This window comes from Labrus mixtus, chromosome 9, assembly GCF_963584025.1.
Source record: "Labrus mixtus chromosome 9, fLabMix1.1, whole genome shotgun sequence".
NCBI lineage: Eukaryota > Metazoa > Chordata > Actinopteri > Labriformes > Labridae > Labrus > Labrus mixtus.
The window spans coordinates 27,513,910-27,529,508 of record NC_083620.1 but is presented as its reverse complement, the minus strand read 5'-3'; the positions used below and the strand labels follow the sequence as shown (position 1 = coordinate 27,529,508).

The following is a 15,599-nucleotide window of genomic DNA, read 5'->3' as shown; positions in this document are numbered from 1 at the left end:
CCCGGGCCGTCCGCTCTTGAGGACTAAGCCTCGGTACATGGGGTGAGCACACTAACCGCCAGGCCACCAGCGCCCCAGATATGGAAACAAGTCTGTTCTGTAAACGCAAAACTAATCTGACCAACATTACTCTTTAATCCTTTACACACTAACAAGAAGACACATCAACAGAATCCCTCTGAAACAACAAACACGATGACTCAGCGGTGGTTTGAAGCCCGGCTGCCCTCATTCACATCCGAGTCTTTATTTGGCTCAATAACTGTAAATGGCCGACACCCTGATACCACCTGATGATTAACCAGGAAGTGAGACGACTTCTGAGAACATCTGAAGGATTCAACACAAACACGAGATCTTTGATGAAGAATGATCACAGACACAAGACTGGAAATGATAAATTACCTTTATTGAGAAAAGTGTGGTTATGAAATTGACCCGGTTAAATCTATTACAGCTGATGAGTGTGTGTGAGTGTGTGTGTCTCTGTGAGTGTGTGTATGTTGAGTTTGCATCACTGAGATGTAGCCATGATGCTGGACACACCTGAGAAAGGAAATGAAGGATGAGAGAGGAGAAAGAGAGGAACAGAGAAAAAGAGAGAAAACAGGAAGAAGATTAAATTTCACCTCCTCTTCATTCACTACGATCAAATAAAAACATTTGTGTTGAATTTGAGACGTGCTCCTGTTAGAGACGGACTGAACTGAGGGACGAGGACGAGACGCTATCTGTCAAACTGATCATTATCAAACTATTCAAATTAAGGATGACATCATAATGAGTACGCAGAGTTTCCTGTAGCGCTTTAACAACACCCTCCACCTCAACTACCGCTGAAGATTTTTTGTTTTTTTAACCGTCCTGCGTCTCCACAACAGCAGCTCCAGACACCGTTTTATGCTCCGTTCTGATCACCCCCCCCCCCCCACAGTTAGGACCGTGTGTGATCTCTGCTGATCGTTCACTGAACAAACAGGAAGTGAGTTCAGTCTTTTAAATATATTTTCACACAGAAGCGTTGATAGTTCAGTGTGTATTACTCTGTTTCAAACGTGATTTTTCTCAGTCTCATCTCGCCGTGTCTCTTTGTTCATCATGCAGGTTAGAGCTGGTTGTTACGGCAACATGCATCAACTAATGTATCATCAGTAACTGAACAACCTGCTGTAGTCTGAAGCTGCAAACTAAACCTGAACCTGAGGTAAACAAACCCCGTTACAGAGCGCAACTAAACGTACAGCCCCTAAACGCACGCGCCTACTTCAGACACACACACACACATCGCCTAAATGAACAGTGTGTGTGTGTGTGTGTGTGTGTGAAAGCTTATGAGACAAAGAAAGTGTTTCTGTAAATCACTACACACTTGTTATTCACAGAAGATGTTTTTCTCTCTCTCTTTGTAAAGTTTCTGATGGAGTAGAGTCGATACTGTGTCTTTCAGAGGGAGTTTTCTATTATTAGTATTTTCATTATGAATTTATTTTGTGTACATGCCCTTTCATTTCCTTGAATAAATACTGATGTTAAATGTTGACTGAATGCTCAGTTGTTGTTTTTTTTTTATTCATTTTGTTTCATGTCCTCAAAGTTAAACTGCAGCTCTCGTTCTAAATGTAATATCAGTCAGGATGGCGTCTGACAAGAGAAAGTTTAACAGCATGAAGTAAAGGTGTCAGTCTGTGTCTCATGTAGAACATCTGGTCACCTAAAACAACCAGCACACACACTTTAGTGTCAGTAGTTTATGTTCTCATTATCAGGTCGAGTCTGCAGCACTCACTCTCAAAGTCGATCTTCTCCACGATGTTCTTGGGCTTGACGCTCTCCTCCTGGTTGAAGATGAAGATCTGACCTTCATCGTTCTCCGTCCAGCCGTATTTATTCATCCAGATCTTCACCTGCGTGTCTGCACAGACAGAGGGAGGTGTTATTTATTATTATTAAAGGGAGATTACACATTTAAATAACAAGAAGAATTAAATCTGATCAAGTGTTGAAGAGGTCCAGCTGGAGGTTTTTTAAATATCTCAATAATGTTTTCAAACATGCAGAGTGTTAGTCGTCTTCACTCGTGTCTCAGCAGGTCGGGTTTCTTACCCAGAGGGTCTCCCAGCATCTCAGCCAGTAACCGGTGCTCGATGGTCTGGTAGGTGATGCCCACCACATGGCAGATGACTGGAGAGGGAGAGATGAGGTTAAACATCAGACCATGTTCAATCCACTGCAGAGCTTTAACATGAGCCGCTGTGAGTCACAAGACGATACTCACACTTCCGGACAGAGTCTTCAAACCCGGTGATGCCGTCGATGAGCTCTCTGTTCTCCTCGAGACTCGTCTGTCGGGGAGGAGAAGAAGAGGACGTCGTGAGGGGAAGTCACACTTTACACAAGTTTGGAAAAGAACAGGAGGAACGGGAACACAAGAGATGTCGCAACGAGGAAATGAGGCGGAGAATATAGAGCGACCAGCAGGAGCTGCTTTTAATGATGAGTCAGCAGTAAAGAGTCTTTGTTTCAATGAGGGACGAGCAGAAGTTTGAGTGATTTATAAGAACAGTGTGTGTGTGTGTGTGTGTGTGTGTGTGTGTGTGTGAGTCATACCCAGAAGCTCTGGAAGTGGCAGGTCTCCAGCAGGTTCCCGAGGTACAGGATCTGTCTTATGGGGCGTTCCTCTTGCTGCGACACTGTAGTCAAGGAAACGACCCCTGACCCCGCGACAGAACCTGTCTCCCTACGCTGAACCTGGCTCTAAACTACACAATCTAAACTACACAATCTAAACTACACAATCTAAACTACACACTCTAAACTACACAATCTAAACTACACAATCTATACTACACACTCTAAACTACACAATCTGAACTACACAATATATACTACACACTCTAAACTACACACTGTCACTTATCTGATGAATAAATATGAATATTCTGCGATAGTTTGTAAGCTTCATGTTGAAATCTTTTTTATCTACATCAGGAAACAAATGAAGTTTTTGCATTTAAATAACTGAATAAATTTGACCTTTTAAAAAAAAAAAAAAATGTAGAAGTAATGAAGCATCATTTCTCATCGAGTGTATCCGTTGTTCTCACCCTGACATAAATCATCATCTTTACTGCACTTTGTCATTTCTCATGTTCCTCATAACGTCTAAGAGAGAAAAACATTTAAAGTCCTTCCAACGAAATGAACAAAAGAACGGGAATGGTTACGTGCTGACCAAACGCCACCCGCTCTCTGTAAACCATCGAAGTGGAGATCAACATTCAGATAATATCAGATCGAGGGGCAACCTCTGGTGTTGAAATATGAAGCTGATGCAGAAGAGAAAAATCCTCTAAGAGCCCCAATGACACATAAACACCCAGTTTAAAAACAGCTGATTTTACCAGAGATCATCGTGTTAACAGCCTGGTACAAAAACCAAACAGAGTCTGATGAAGTCATGACTCAATCAGCTCACACTGGACCAGTTTGTGATGGATAAGTGTTATCTAACAGAAGGCGTGTAGCTGACATCATTGACAAGCAGACGCCGTGTAGCGGTTTGTCAAAAGGGTTAAACCCCGCCTCAGCTCCAGCTCTCAGCCTGCCGTTAGGTCGACTGAAAGTTACACTGAGACAGGATCTCCAACATGGCAACCGCCACTGACTGGCCTCCCAAAGCCCCCTGCAAGAAATCAGGCTTTGTCCAGTAATATTTACCGTCCATATTTATACAAGCTGCATAAAAAGGCACCAAAAGGATACGTGGGTCTGGTCGATCATGCACTTGCAGAGAGTGAAGTCGGTGTGTGGCAGGTTGGTCAGAGCCTTCAGCAGAATCTGTGATGTCACCTGAGTCTGGAAGTAGGCGGGGTTGAACTGGTACCTGCACAGATCGAGTGACAGCTGATTTTTAACTGAATCTGCACATCTGTAGAGAAATACATTCATCTTCTAAAAGAGCAAATTATTAAAATAAACTTAATATCCAACAGGATGTCATGACAAAAGCTCAGCTCCTCTGTCAGTGTCTCCAGATAATAAAGTGTATCAGTGTCAGGGAACATTTCTACTCTCACTCAACGGCTCGTGTCAGGCTGCTTCACAGAAACGATGAAACTCACAGCTTCAGGACGGCCAGGTTGGCTTCCAGGTCGTAGGCATTTTCTCTGGCTTGCGTCTCAACGTAGCGCTCCAACGTTGCGAGGTTTTCTGGATTATACCTGGAAGACAGAACACCAGAATCACATGACAGTAAAGAAATCAGGCTGTTATCCAGTGTGTGTGTGTGTGTGTGTGTGTGTGTGTGTGTGTGTGTGTGTGAGAGCTCATGTCTGTTAAAGATAATCTCCATGTCTATGTAAGAACTACTTTATTAAAGGGGACAGGTGCCATCAGTCAACATCTATACATGTACTGAACTGTATGAACATAAACTGACTCAGAGGACAATCAGGCTTTTAGGTTTTCACTGGTTTATAGTTTATAAAGACATTTAGTCTTTTTATGATGATCAACCACAGATCAATATCCAGCTTGGAACAACCAAACTCATGTCTGCCCGTTACCTGGGTGTCATGATTGATGACCGGCTAACTTTTAAGGTTCAAGTAGCCTGGATTGCCCGGTCATGTGGATTTGCCCTGAACAACATCAGGAAGATCAGACCTTACCTGTCAGAACTACACAGATCCTGGTACAGGCTCTTGTGATATCTCTACTGGCAGGTCTTCCTACAGTCACTATCAAACCTCTGCAGATGATACAAAATGCAGCAGCACGACTCGTCTTCAACCTTCCTAAAAGAGCACACGTCACTCCGCTGTTCATCTCCTTACACTGGCTCCCAGTTACTGCTCGCATCAGATTTAAAACTCTGCTGCTCGCTTACAAAACGTCTCCTCCTTACTTTAACTCTCTGATCCAGGTCTACACCCCCCCCCCCCCCCCCCCCCCCTCCACTACGCTCTGCCAATGAAAGTCTGATCCAACCTTCACAACAGGGTCCTAAAACGCTGACTAGACTCTTCTCCTCTGTCGCCCCCCGGTGGTGGAATGAAGAGTCCCTCTGCTCCTTTAAGAAAAAGCTAAAGACCCAGCTCTTTATGAATACCTACTAACTTAATGATGATGATCTCCATATTATTGATGATGATGATGGTAATGACGATGGATTTTGTTTGATAACGACGACTTATAAGATGGTTTCTATACTGATTAGAGCTCTCAAGAACTGCCCTCAATGTTGTGCTTTGCCTCTGGTCACTTCCTGTCAGCACCTGTGTGTCCAGTCAGACTCAAAGCTGATCGTTTGCTCTTACTGACATTGTTCCCTTTTTTCTAGATCCTTGCTTGTGTTGTTCTTACTCTCTGATGTACGTCTCTTTGGATAAAAGAGTCTGCTGAGTGAATTGAAGATATTCTAAGTTTTTCTTTGTGTCCTGAATTCATCTGACTCGGTGACGTCAACATTTACAAATGATTCAATTAAATATTCATTAATTAATGTAACCAGTGCATCATATTAGTCTTTAATCTGGCTGGGTAAGTATTTTATTTTTTAGTAATCATCACATGAGGTGAGTTTAAAAAATGATAAACATGCAGGTAACAAAGTCTGACTCTGATCAACCAGTTTTACTTTTCATTCAGCCTAAGAAAAGATAAATACACCCAAAAGCTTTTCTTAAATCAGCTGATCGCCTTTCTTAAAGCAGCATTAACATTAGCTTCAACATTAGCTAACAGGCTAATCCTCGGTTTCATTTCCTTTACCTGTCGATTCCCCGCAGGAGTTTCCCCACGTTCGTCTTCATCTGCTCATTAGTCGCCGCCATTTGGTCCACACTTTTATGAAAAAAGCTTTTAGTTGCTTTTAAAATGAATTAATTCCACACGTGGGCCGCAAGGTAGAAAAAAAAGCACCGGGCGGAAGGAGAACTGCGTCGGAACGGAAAGAACGTTACACAGGAGGAACCGGAAAGAGTACGGAACGTGATAAGTGAAGGACCGCTTGTGAGGTAGTGCTAACAATGATAACCTAGATACGTTGTTTTATTCTGTCCTCATCGTACGGTTGATTTAAAATGTTGGTATGAAACATGAACGTTTAACGACACTCAGTTTACTCACTGACAGAGGAAATAATATAAATGTTTAAACCGGAAGCGTTAGTTTAATGTTGTGTAGTTTCATAAAGACGCCGCTGGGGGGCGCTGTAAACAAGACTAGAAAATAAATAAACAAGCTCAAGCTCAAGCCCAACAAACGAGCAGTTTACATAATACTTAATAATTATCTAAAGGAGACTTGAATAGACAATAAACAAAGAAGTAACGAAACAGAATGTGTACAATAATCAATAAACCAATAATAACAATAAATAAATGAAAAGAACAGAGCAAGAAAAGAGATAGATAGATAGATAGATACTTTATTGATCCCGAGGGAAATTCAAAGCATCCAGTATCAGGTTACAAAGACGTACATGACATGAAACATTTGTTACAAATTAAACCACAGAACCTATAAACAGTTGAGGAAAAAAATCTGTAATTAGACCTGAATATAAAAAAATAAAAAAGTGTAGACCTTCTGAAGTTGTGTTGTTTATATATGTACAGTTTAAAAAAAGCAGATAGTGCAGAGTTATCAAAAACAGACATTAAATAACAGGCAGTGCAAACATTCAATTAAAGGTGCTATTTAAATAATTGAGGTGATCATTAAAGTGTCCAACTAGAGGCTGACTCTTGGGACAGCTGTGCAGATGGGAAGTGGAAAAAGGAAGATTTAGTCCAAGTGTGTGCTGCGTTCCCCGTGCTATAACCGTGAGGTGTTTACAGATGTATGGCCAGGGGGACAAAAGAGTTGTTGAGTCTGTCTGTGGAACACTGAACACACTCCTCTGCCTGCTGAAGGTGCTGTGCAGAGGGTGGGGGGTGTTGTCCATGATGGAGAGCGTTTCTGTTCAGGGTCCTTCTCTCTGTCACCGTCACTAGAGAAGGGAACAGTTAAGTGTTGTTCGGCAGATTAACATCATTTTTAAATCATATTTTTACTTTTACCTTTTATTTACTTTTTCCTAAAGCTGGTTCATTTAGTTTCTCTGCTGCCATTTCAAGAAAACAGTGTTTTACTGCCACCCAGTGGTCACCGTGTTGAACTGCAGCATTAGTAAAGGTAGCGGCAATTTATAAACATACACTGCAGCGGGAAGTTCCGTTTACTACTTTAAAAATGAAGCAACTCATTTAAATGTTTTTTTTTATCAGAATACCGAAAAAACAAACAGAAAAAAAACAAGCAAAAATATGAAGAAAAGTAACAAATATATACAACTATATCTGGGTTTAAAAAAGTGACATATTCAGGGTTTAACAAATGTTCAGTGTTGCCATTTTATCATTCAGTGTGTAATGAATGGATGTAGTGTTTTATACTATTTTCAATTGCTGCATTTTGACTCCCCAAGACACAAAAAGAAAGAGGTGAGAAGATAACAGACGAGACAAAAACTGAGTGCAAATATTGCAAGAAGACAGAACTACACAAACAGCACGACCAACATGATGCCTTTAATAAACACCACAACGAGAGGCTCCAAGCACCTCCCCTTGTTGAGAGAAAAAACAAAAACATGAAAAGGTCAAACCACACTGACAAGCAGGTTTAGAGCCCCTAAAGGAATCTTTCTCAGTCTCGTGTCTACAGTCTCATTTTGTAAAATAAATAGCGAGGTTCATATTGTGAGTTGAGTGAATCGTTACATCCTTATTACTTTGAATCAAAATGTTTGTATTTTTTATTTCTCTGACTTCATCTTTGTGTAATTTTGATCTAAGTGGTTAGAAACTATTTGCTAGAATTTATATTAACAATACGTCTGATTTACGGTAATGAAGGTTATTCTGTTGTTCCTACTTTGGCCACACGGGGGCTTTACACGCTCAATGATATATAAAAAAATAAATGCACGTCCAACCACAACTTCAGGTTGATACAAACAGCATTGTGAATGTTTGCCGCCCTCCAGTGAGCTGCAGTAGATTCACTGTCGTTATTGGTATTACTTTGAGGGAAAAAATACTAAAATCGTGTCCTGCTGTGGTTTGTGTTCCTGAAGTTGGACTGTGTAGCTGCTCTCCTGCATGTACCTGCAGCTGTGTATGATGACAGTTCTTACCTTTAAACTCAGCTGGACTCACTTTGACCTAAAACACTTTCGTAATCATTTCCTGCCTCTCTGCCTCTCTGCTCTCTTGTTGGTTAAATATGAAGCCTTGAATGTCACCCAAACTCGTTGCATAATTGCAGCTGAATAAATTACGAGAATAATGTTAAAGTGAGTTGAATTATTTGAGCTGACCTGCTAAAAGTACCTGAGAGTGATAACCAGCCTCAGTGACCCTGCTGCAGCCTGTGAGGCTTAATTATGGATAAAGTTTGATCTAGGAAGGATGGCTGCCTGAAACCTTAACAGTGAGTTTAATAAAGTTATTTAGGTGAGTGCATGATGTGACATGACCAATCATGCAGCCTCCTCACACATAATGGATTAAACTTCATGTGACAGCTCCTCAGTGTTTGTTTGAAGCTGTTTCCTTCTGTGAGGAAGCTGAGCTGTTTTGATCCTGGACTTTCATCAGCATCTATCACCGTTTCATTTCTCCCTCGTCTTCTCGCTTCCCCTGAGCTGCAGGTCACAGATCAGCGATGTCAACATGACCGTTTCACACTCGACCTGTTTAGTCCTTGTGGTTGCTGGTGGACGTTTTGTGCCTGTTTTTTAAATTTTTTTTTATATACTTGTTCGTTCATCGTTCCGTCTCTCGAGGCTGAGCTGAGGTCGAGGCAGTTACTTGTGGTTTACTGATCAGTGTTTTGTGTCTGTCACATGTGGGCGTTCAGGATCCTCGTGGCAGGAGTGAGACAGCTGGCAGACTGCTGAGAGAACAAGAGGGAGGGATAAAGGTCAGAGGACGATGAAGATGGCACCTTTAAGAGCTGCACAGAAGGTGTGACAGCTTTCATTCATTTTTGTTCTTCTTCACTGACCGTCTGTCACTATTCTCCCACTCAGTTCAACACGTCTCTGAAGCCTGTTGGCGGTCTAATGCTGGGTGACCTTCATGCCCCCACACCTGGCTGTACCTTTGTGTGTGTGTTAACATGATGAACGATTGAAATCAGACGCACAGCTGATGGAGTGATTTTATGTCTGTGACAGGATGTAACACATGCCCCGTTTTCATCTGCAGGGAAACGCTTCTGAACAGGAAACTGAGAGGGAGCTCCGAGCACGGGTGCAGACACACACACACACACACACACACACACACACACACACACACACACACACACACACACACACATTTCAGTAGGTAAGAAGCAGACACTGAAACCTACCCCCAAAAAATGAATGACAGGAATGAAACTCCCAAACACCAGAACTGTAATTCATTAACAACACAATTCTGCATTCTTACATTCCCAAAGCATGTGCTCACACACACACACACACACACACACACACACACACACACACACACACACACACACACACACACACATCTCTTAACCTCCAAAGCACAAAAAACAGAAAACATTCAAATCTGTAAACGCTGAAAAAGATTGTCTCCTCTCTCTGCCTTTCTGTGTCTATCTCACATTTTCAAACACTCAACAGGAAACAGAATCAAAATATGCAAAATGACTGAAAAGATGGGTGTGTGAGAGAACAGAGAGGAAGGTGTGTGAGTGAGAAAGAGAGAGAGAGAGAGAGAGAGAGAGAGGGAGGATCAATAGCAGCCTGAGAAACAGAAACAGGAAGGTGTGTGTGTGTGTGTGTGTGTGTGTGTGTGTGTGTGACAGCAGCTGAATGACACACGGCATCTCAGAGAGACAAAGAGCGAGCGAGGGTATTTTCTCAGCGGTTTCTTCTGACAATTTTGTTTGTCCATAGATGTAGATGCCGCAGAGTGTGTGTGTGTGAGTGTGTGCGCGTGAAGAGCAGAGAGTGTGTGACATGCCTGAGGAGGAAATATCAGTAACATAAAAAGAAATGGATTTGTCAAACCGGACAGCTCTGGATATCTCCACCAGGAACCCTCAGGACGACTTTGAGATCCTGCTGAGAGTCGGAGGAGGGACGTACGGAGAAGTTTACAAGGTCAGAGAGGTTTCTGCTGCTTCATGTCGCTGTTCACGTTCTGATCAGAGCAGAGGAGGCTTTGAGTCTGAGAAAAAGCTCAAAGATCATTTCATCATTTTTAAGAGGAGAGTGTTTGGAGAGGATTTACAGAGTTTTATCTCCACATGAGAAACATGTTAAAGTCTGATGTTTTTCTAAAGGGGATGTCTGCATGTTCTGCTCAGGTGTCTCTCTTCTCTTTGTCTCGTCAAACGATCATAGAAAAAGAATATTTGGTGCTGAAACTTCTACATGAGTTTTGTAGGAAATATAAAGTCTGACAGATTGAAGTTTCGTTGGTCGGTTGCAATCACAACTTTGAGTGTAGGCCCCGGGGCCCTGCTGGAGGAAGTGGTTTTTATATGAAGTGAAAGTATTTCTGCTTTGAGTTTTAGAGATCATTTTTTACTCTGAAGAGGAGCTCTTTCTGATCTACTTCTCTTTTAGGGCTGATTTGAATAATCGTGGTCGTATGAAGAACAACTTCAATAACAATCATTTGGAGGCTTTTAAAAGGAAGTGATCAGCTTCACCTCTGACCCCGATTGGCTCGCTGGTCGTTAGATCTTTATGTAATGAAGTCCTTCAGTCTGGGGTCTCTGCTGACCTCTCAGTCACTCTGGGAGTAACACTGACACAGATTTCCACTCTTTGTTTTTACACAAATACAACATTCAGTGTAACTCTTCTAAGACAAATAGTCATCTTTTTCAGTATTATTTAAAAATCAGTAAAAATTTTAAATAATTGAAGTTCACATTTAGATGTTATGTTGTTTCTTACATACGACGGAGGATTAGGGCCACATTAAAAAAAAAAGAAATGAAATTTTGAGATTAATCTCGTAAATTAACGAGTTCGAGACCAGCCTGCGCGAAAATGATGAAAGTAGAACTCTTAAAGTCTTTAAAGAATAAAAGAATAAAGTTGTTATTTTAGTCTATATCAGAAGAGCAGCAGCATCCTGTTGGAGCATCTTGTCCTAAAGGTTTCACCAATAAGGAAATAGGATACTTCCTTGTGTAGTTGGTAAAAACAGTTCAGGAGAAGTTTTCACTTCAACTTGTAAGACCTTGTTTATCTGTAAAATGATGAAGAGGACACAAACTGTCTCTGCACATGAGACACTTTAACAAGGCAGACCGATAACAGACACAAATAGTTGTGTTGGGGCTTTACTTATGCAGATATGAAACTACACATGCTTTCTGCACATCATCATCTTCACATCTTTAAAATATCAGCACCCTGAAAAGATACTGAAGAAGGAACCACACTGACTGGGAGGAAGCTGTCTGCAGAGGAAAAGACTTTAAGAGTTCTACTTTCATCATTTTGCGCAGGCTGGTCTCCAACTCGTTAATTTAAATCTTAAACTTTAATCTCCAAATTTAAAAAAATAATACTTTTTTAACGTGGCCCTAATCCTCCGTCGTACTTACATCACTTTATTCAGTCGTTACTTCTGTATGTTAAACATGTTGGTCGGGGCGCTGGCTAGCATAGCGGTTATGTCGCGCGCACCATCTACCGAGGCTGTAGTCTTCGGCCGTGGGTTTGAATCCGACCTTTGGCCCTTTGCTGCATCTCATCCCCCCTCTCTCTCTCTCTCTCTCTTCCAACATTTGCTGTCTCTCCTCATCTGTCATATCCACTGAAGGTTGGTTCAATGAGGGTAAACACAGCTTGGTTTTGTGATTGACAATGTCTCGTATTAAGAGACACATTAAACATGGAGCGGTAGATTCCCCTACCTTGTTTTCCTTGAACCCCCCCCCCCCTCCCCAGGACCCTCACAAAACATGAAACATTTTTGTCAAAAAGTAAAAATCCATTTGACAGTTTTTGTCTTTTCTGCTCACATGTTCCTATAAACAACCTTTCTATAAACTATCCAACAAGTGTGTGTTATCATGACTGGATAACCTCAGAGCAGCCCCCACCTAGGCGGTCCTGGACCCTAGGTTGGCCCCCCCTGATGTCATACTGTGTTTGCTCTATCACATATGATGTTGGTGATTTCAGATCAGAGAGAGAGAGAGAGAGGGAGAGAGAGAGAGAGAGAGAGAGAGAGGAGCCACAGGGGTCAGGGTGTTGGCCGCTCGCTTTGAGGACTGTACCCGACGTACATGTGGCGCTCAAACTAACCACTAGACCACCGCCGCTCCACAGTCTTTAAACTTCTCAGTGGAAGTCAAGCACAGAGACTGACCAACAGGCTGATCAGATCCTGGGACAAAAGCTGCATGCACCCTACAAACTGAACTCTTTGAATCCCGGTCTAGACTTCATTTCTTATTTGTTATGTATATATTTAAAAAATCAATACTTGGCGGCCTTAAATCGATACGACATCCCCATTATGTTCCCCCCTTTATGTTCAACAAATCAACAAACCACGGAAATATTGAGTTTGTCACTGATTTGTATTTTGCCGTCCTCGACCACAGAATGAGTTCCTCTTGGGATCATTCATCTGCATTTAGTGCTGTTTGTTCAAAATGAACCGAAGTCTGTGTTTATCCTTTTTTTTATCCCACATCGGGAAACAAAAGAACAGAACTTTGAGTTTTCTAACGACATCTAATCATGCAAGATAATGCTGTTTCTTAGAGGCACCTTTCAAATGTTGCCAACAACCTGAATCAATAAAGTGAGTAGAGCTCAAAGCTCAGAAACTTCAGTTCAATAAAAACCTTCAGGTGTGACTCTGCAGCCCGTTCTCACCTCACTGACCGCAGATTTCAGCTCAACTATTTCTCCTACTACGACAAAAGATTCAGAGGCAATAAGTCCAAACGTTGGAACACAAAATGTTAAACAAGGAGACATAATATTTGGAATCATAATGTATGTTAAAATGATGAATTTGAAATGTTTTTAATGTTCATTTGATCCACTATATGAAGCCGATTGAAAGAGTAACGCTGTGTCAGTTTTTGAAACACTCCTCCAGCTTGTCACTACGTCTGATAATACGTCTGTTATTGAAGGCGGGTTAGGGTTAGTCTTACACCAGTTTTAGTCTGAGGTGATAAATTGCGGTTTTGCAGACTGAACTGAACTTTTAATCACAGCCTGTATCATCCTACAGATCATTGCTGTATATGAACTCTACATCCTCAGACTTTTAGAAGTGTTTACCTGGTAAAGATGTTGAATAATTAGACTCTTCTCTAAGAGACACATTGTTTCAGTCTTCATGGTCCTTCAGGGGTTTTGGCTCAAAGATTCACACAGACTGAGCTTCACCAAAAAACATGAAAACAACTGTGGTTAATGTAACAACTTAAAGACGCTTTACAGTCATGTAGCTGCTAATCTGCTGCGATCAAAGTGTTGAATCATGGAAGTGATGCAAAGCAGGTTAACTGCAAAGTGAGCACACTTCCTCTAAACAGGTCAGTAGACCCTGATGTGAGAGAGAGGAGAGGAGAGAGAGGAGAGAGAGAGAGAGGAGAGAGAGAGAAATGAGAGAGGAGAGAGGAGAGAGAGAGAGAGAGAGGAGAGAGGAGGAGAGAGAGAGAGGAGGAGAGAGAGAGAGAGAGGAGAGAGAGAGGAGAGAGAGAGAGAGGAGAGAGAGAAATGAGAGAGGAGAGGAGAGAGAGGAGAGAGAGAGAGAAATGAGAGAGGAGAGGAGAGAGAGGAGAGAGAGAGAAATGAGAGAGAGAGAGGAGAGAGAGAGAGGAGAGAGAGAAGAGAGAGAGAAGAGAGAGAGAGAGGAGAGAGAGAGGAGAGAGAGAGAGGAGAAAGGAGGAGAGAGAGAAGAGAGAGAGGAGAGAGAGAGGAGGAGAGAGAGAGAGGAGGAGAGAGAGGAGAGAGGGAGAGAGAGAGAGAGGGAGAGAGAGAGAGAGGAGAGAGAAATGACAGAGGAGAGAGAGAGGAGGAGAGAGAAAGAGAGAGAGACAGAGAGAGAGAAAGAGAAAGAGAGAGAGAGAGGAGAGAGAAATGAGAGAGGAGAGAGAGAGGAGGAGAGAGAGGAAAGAGAAAGAGAGAGAGAGAAAGAGAGACAGAAAGAGAAAGAGAGAGAGAGAGACAGAGAGAAGGATTTGCATAGTTGTCCTTCCTTCACATTTGAAAACACACACTCCCTCCAGCAGATATTATCTCTCTCTCTCACACACACACACACACACACACACACACACACACACACTCATACATGTTGTTGACTATATGAAGCGCTCGCTGGAGGCCAGTCTGTTAATTCATCATTTTAAACCTGCAGCAGTGGAGAGAAAGTCGTGTGTTTTAACTCGGATAGAGATGACCCTACTTGTATCAGAAAGTGTTTTAGTGGTGCAGCAGCAGCAGGCTGAAGTTTGAAACCTGAGGGAGGTTCAGAGGAGTCGATCAGTCACCAGTCAGAGGAGGGAGGGACGCTGCCTTCAAGTCAGTCAGAGACACACTGGATGACTCGCTGCCTTCTCCTCTTTGTGTAGTTTTCATGTTCTTGATTTATTCTAACAAATGGAAAATGAAGATCTGGAGCTGCTTTGACTGCTCAGGTTCATTTCAGGAGGATCCTACAAAGTCCCAAACAGTTAAAACAGAGAAGTAGAAGCGGTTACACTTGTGAAGTAGTTTATTATTATAATTTTCTGAAACAAGGAACATGGAAGCTCACCCTAACACGAGGGAATGCACCCAAACAACATTTCTGCCTGCTGAGGCGTCAAACTTCCTTTATTGAACTGTCAACCACTGTGCTGCAAATAGAAGGTAGTTTAACGTGTTGGACCGGACCGGGGAGGGAGGGGGGGGGGGGGGTGTAGTAACCAGTCAGCTATAAGAAGGTTGTTTCAGGTTTGTTTTCACACATCCAGTCAAACGATGAACAACATGAATAATCTTACTAAGACGGGGGTGGCAGTGGTGCGCTCCCTGTGTCTCAGCCCCACTCTGACATCTCTCCACTAAAACGTCCACAGCTCCTGTTTGTGTGTGAGTGTGAGAAGCTTGTGATCTCAATCACAAATCTGTTCCCCCCTCAGGGATTAATAAAGTATTTAAAAAAGTATTTGGCAGATAAATTAAAGTCATGAGAAAGAATGTTTTCTTGCTCTATTAGCCACATGCACAAAATCAAACTCAGTGACCGTGTTACTGAAATGTCTACACATTACAGAGAACATGTGGCTCCTTTGAGATCCACTCGCTGCACCCTGGATACACAAATATGATCCTCACTCTGCAGACATGTTGGCATACAAGAAGCCTCTTCCAGCTAATGCTAACTAATGCTAATTAGAAACACACTTACATGATTTGCTTAGGCTACATGAATAATGTTCAGATATTCTGTGTTCCATGATGAGCATCTTTTCTAGCATCTTGTCATGCTAGTGTTTGCTAATAAGCAATCCTAAACGATTCTATGTCATGAGCTCTGCAGGAGTGCAGCTGCAAA

At 42.2% G+C, this 15,599-nt stretch overlaps 2 protein-coding genes across 3 annotated transcripts in view; one reads left to right on the top strand and one right to left on the bottom strand.

Annotated features, from left to right (window-relative positions):
• Positions 1–388: 388 nt before the first annotated feature.
• Positions 389–5,969, bottom strand: eif3k (eukaryotic translation initiation factor 3, subunit K). 2 transcript variants are annotated; one of them, XM_061047212.1, is made up of 8 exons: positions 5,773–5,969; positions 4,122–4,220; positions 3,763–3,883; positions 2,608–2,682; positions 2,276–2,342; positions 2,104–2,181; positions 1,787–1,912; positions 389–546 (listed from the first exon to the last, which is right to left on the bottom strand). In XM_061047212.1, exons 1-8 carry the CDS (start codon positions 5,832–5,834, stop codon positions 515–517), a joined length of 660 nt encoding a protein of 219 aa, XP_060903195.1. In that variant the 5' UTR covers positions 5,835–5,969; the 3' UTR covers positions 389–514. The 2 variants fall into 2 exon arrangements, with proteins under 2 accessions (XP_060903195.1, XP_060903194.1); XM_061047211.1 differs by having other exon boundaries at positions 2,608–2,685; positions 5,773–5,967.
• Positions 5,970–9,821: 3,852 nt separating this feature from the next.
• The window catches only part of LOC132980863 (mitogen-activated protein kinase kinase kinase kinase 5-like), a 35,495-nt gene continuing 29,717 nt past the window's right edge, over positions 9,822–15,599 (top strand). The window contains exon 1 of the mRNA XM_061047222.1: positions 9,822–10,168. Within this exon, the coding sequence (XP_060903205.1) occupies positions 10,061–10,168 (108 nt within the window). The 5' untranslated portion in view covers positions 9,822–10,060. The remainder of the gene's footprint in view (positions 10,169–15,599) is intronic.

Excerpts from the sequence above, each read along its gene's own strand:
- eif3k (XM_061047211.1), bottom strand. The coding sequence starts at position 5,834 with ATGGCGGCGACTAATGAGCAGATGAAGACGAACGTGGGGAAACTCCTG. Across the intron at positions 3,884-4,121 it reads AACCTGGCCGTCCTGAAGCT|GTACCAGTTCAACCCCGCCT; the intron begins GTGAGTTTCATC and ends CGATCTGTGCAG. Across the intron at positions 1,913-2,103 it reads GATGCTGGGAGACCCTCTGG|ACACGCAGGTGAAGATCTGG; the intron begins GTAAGAAACCCG and ends CTGTCTGTGCAG.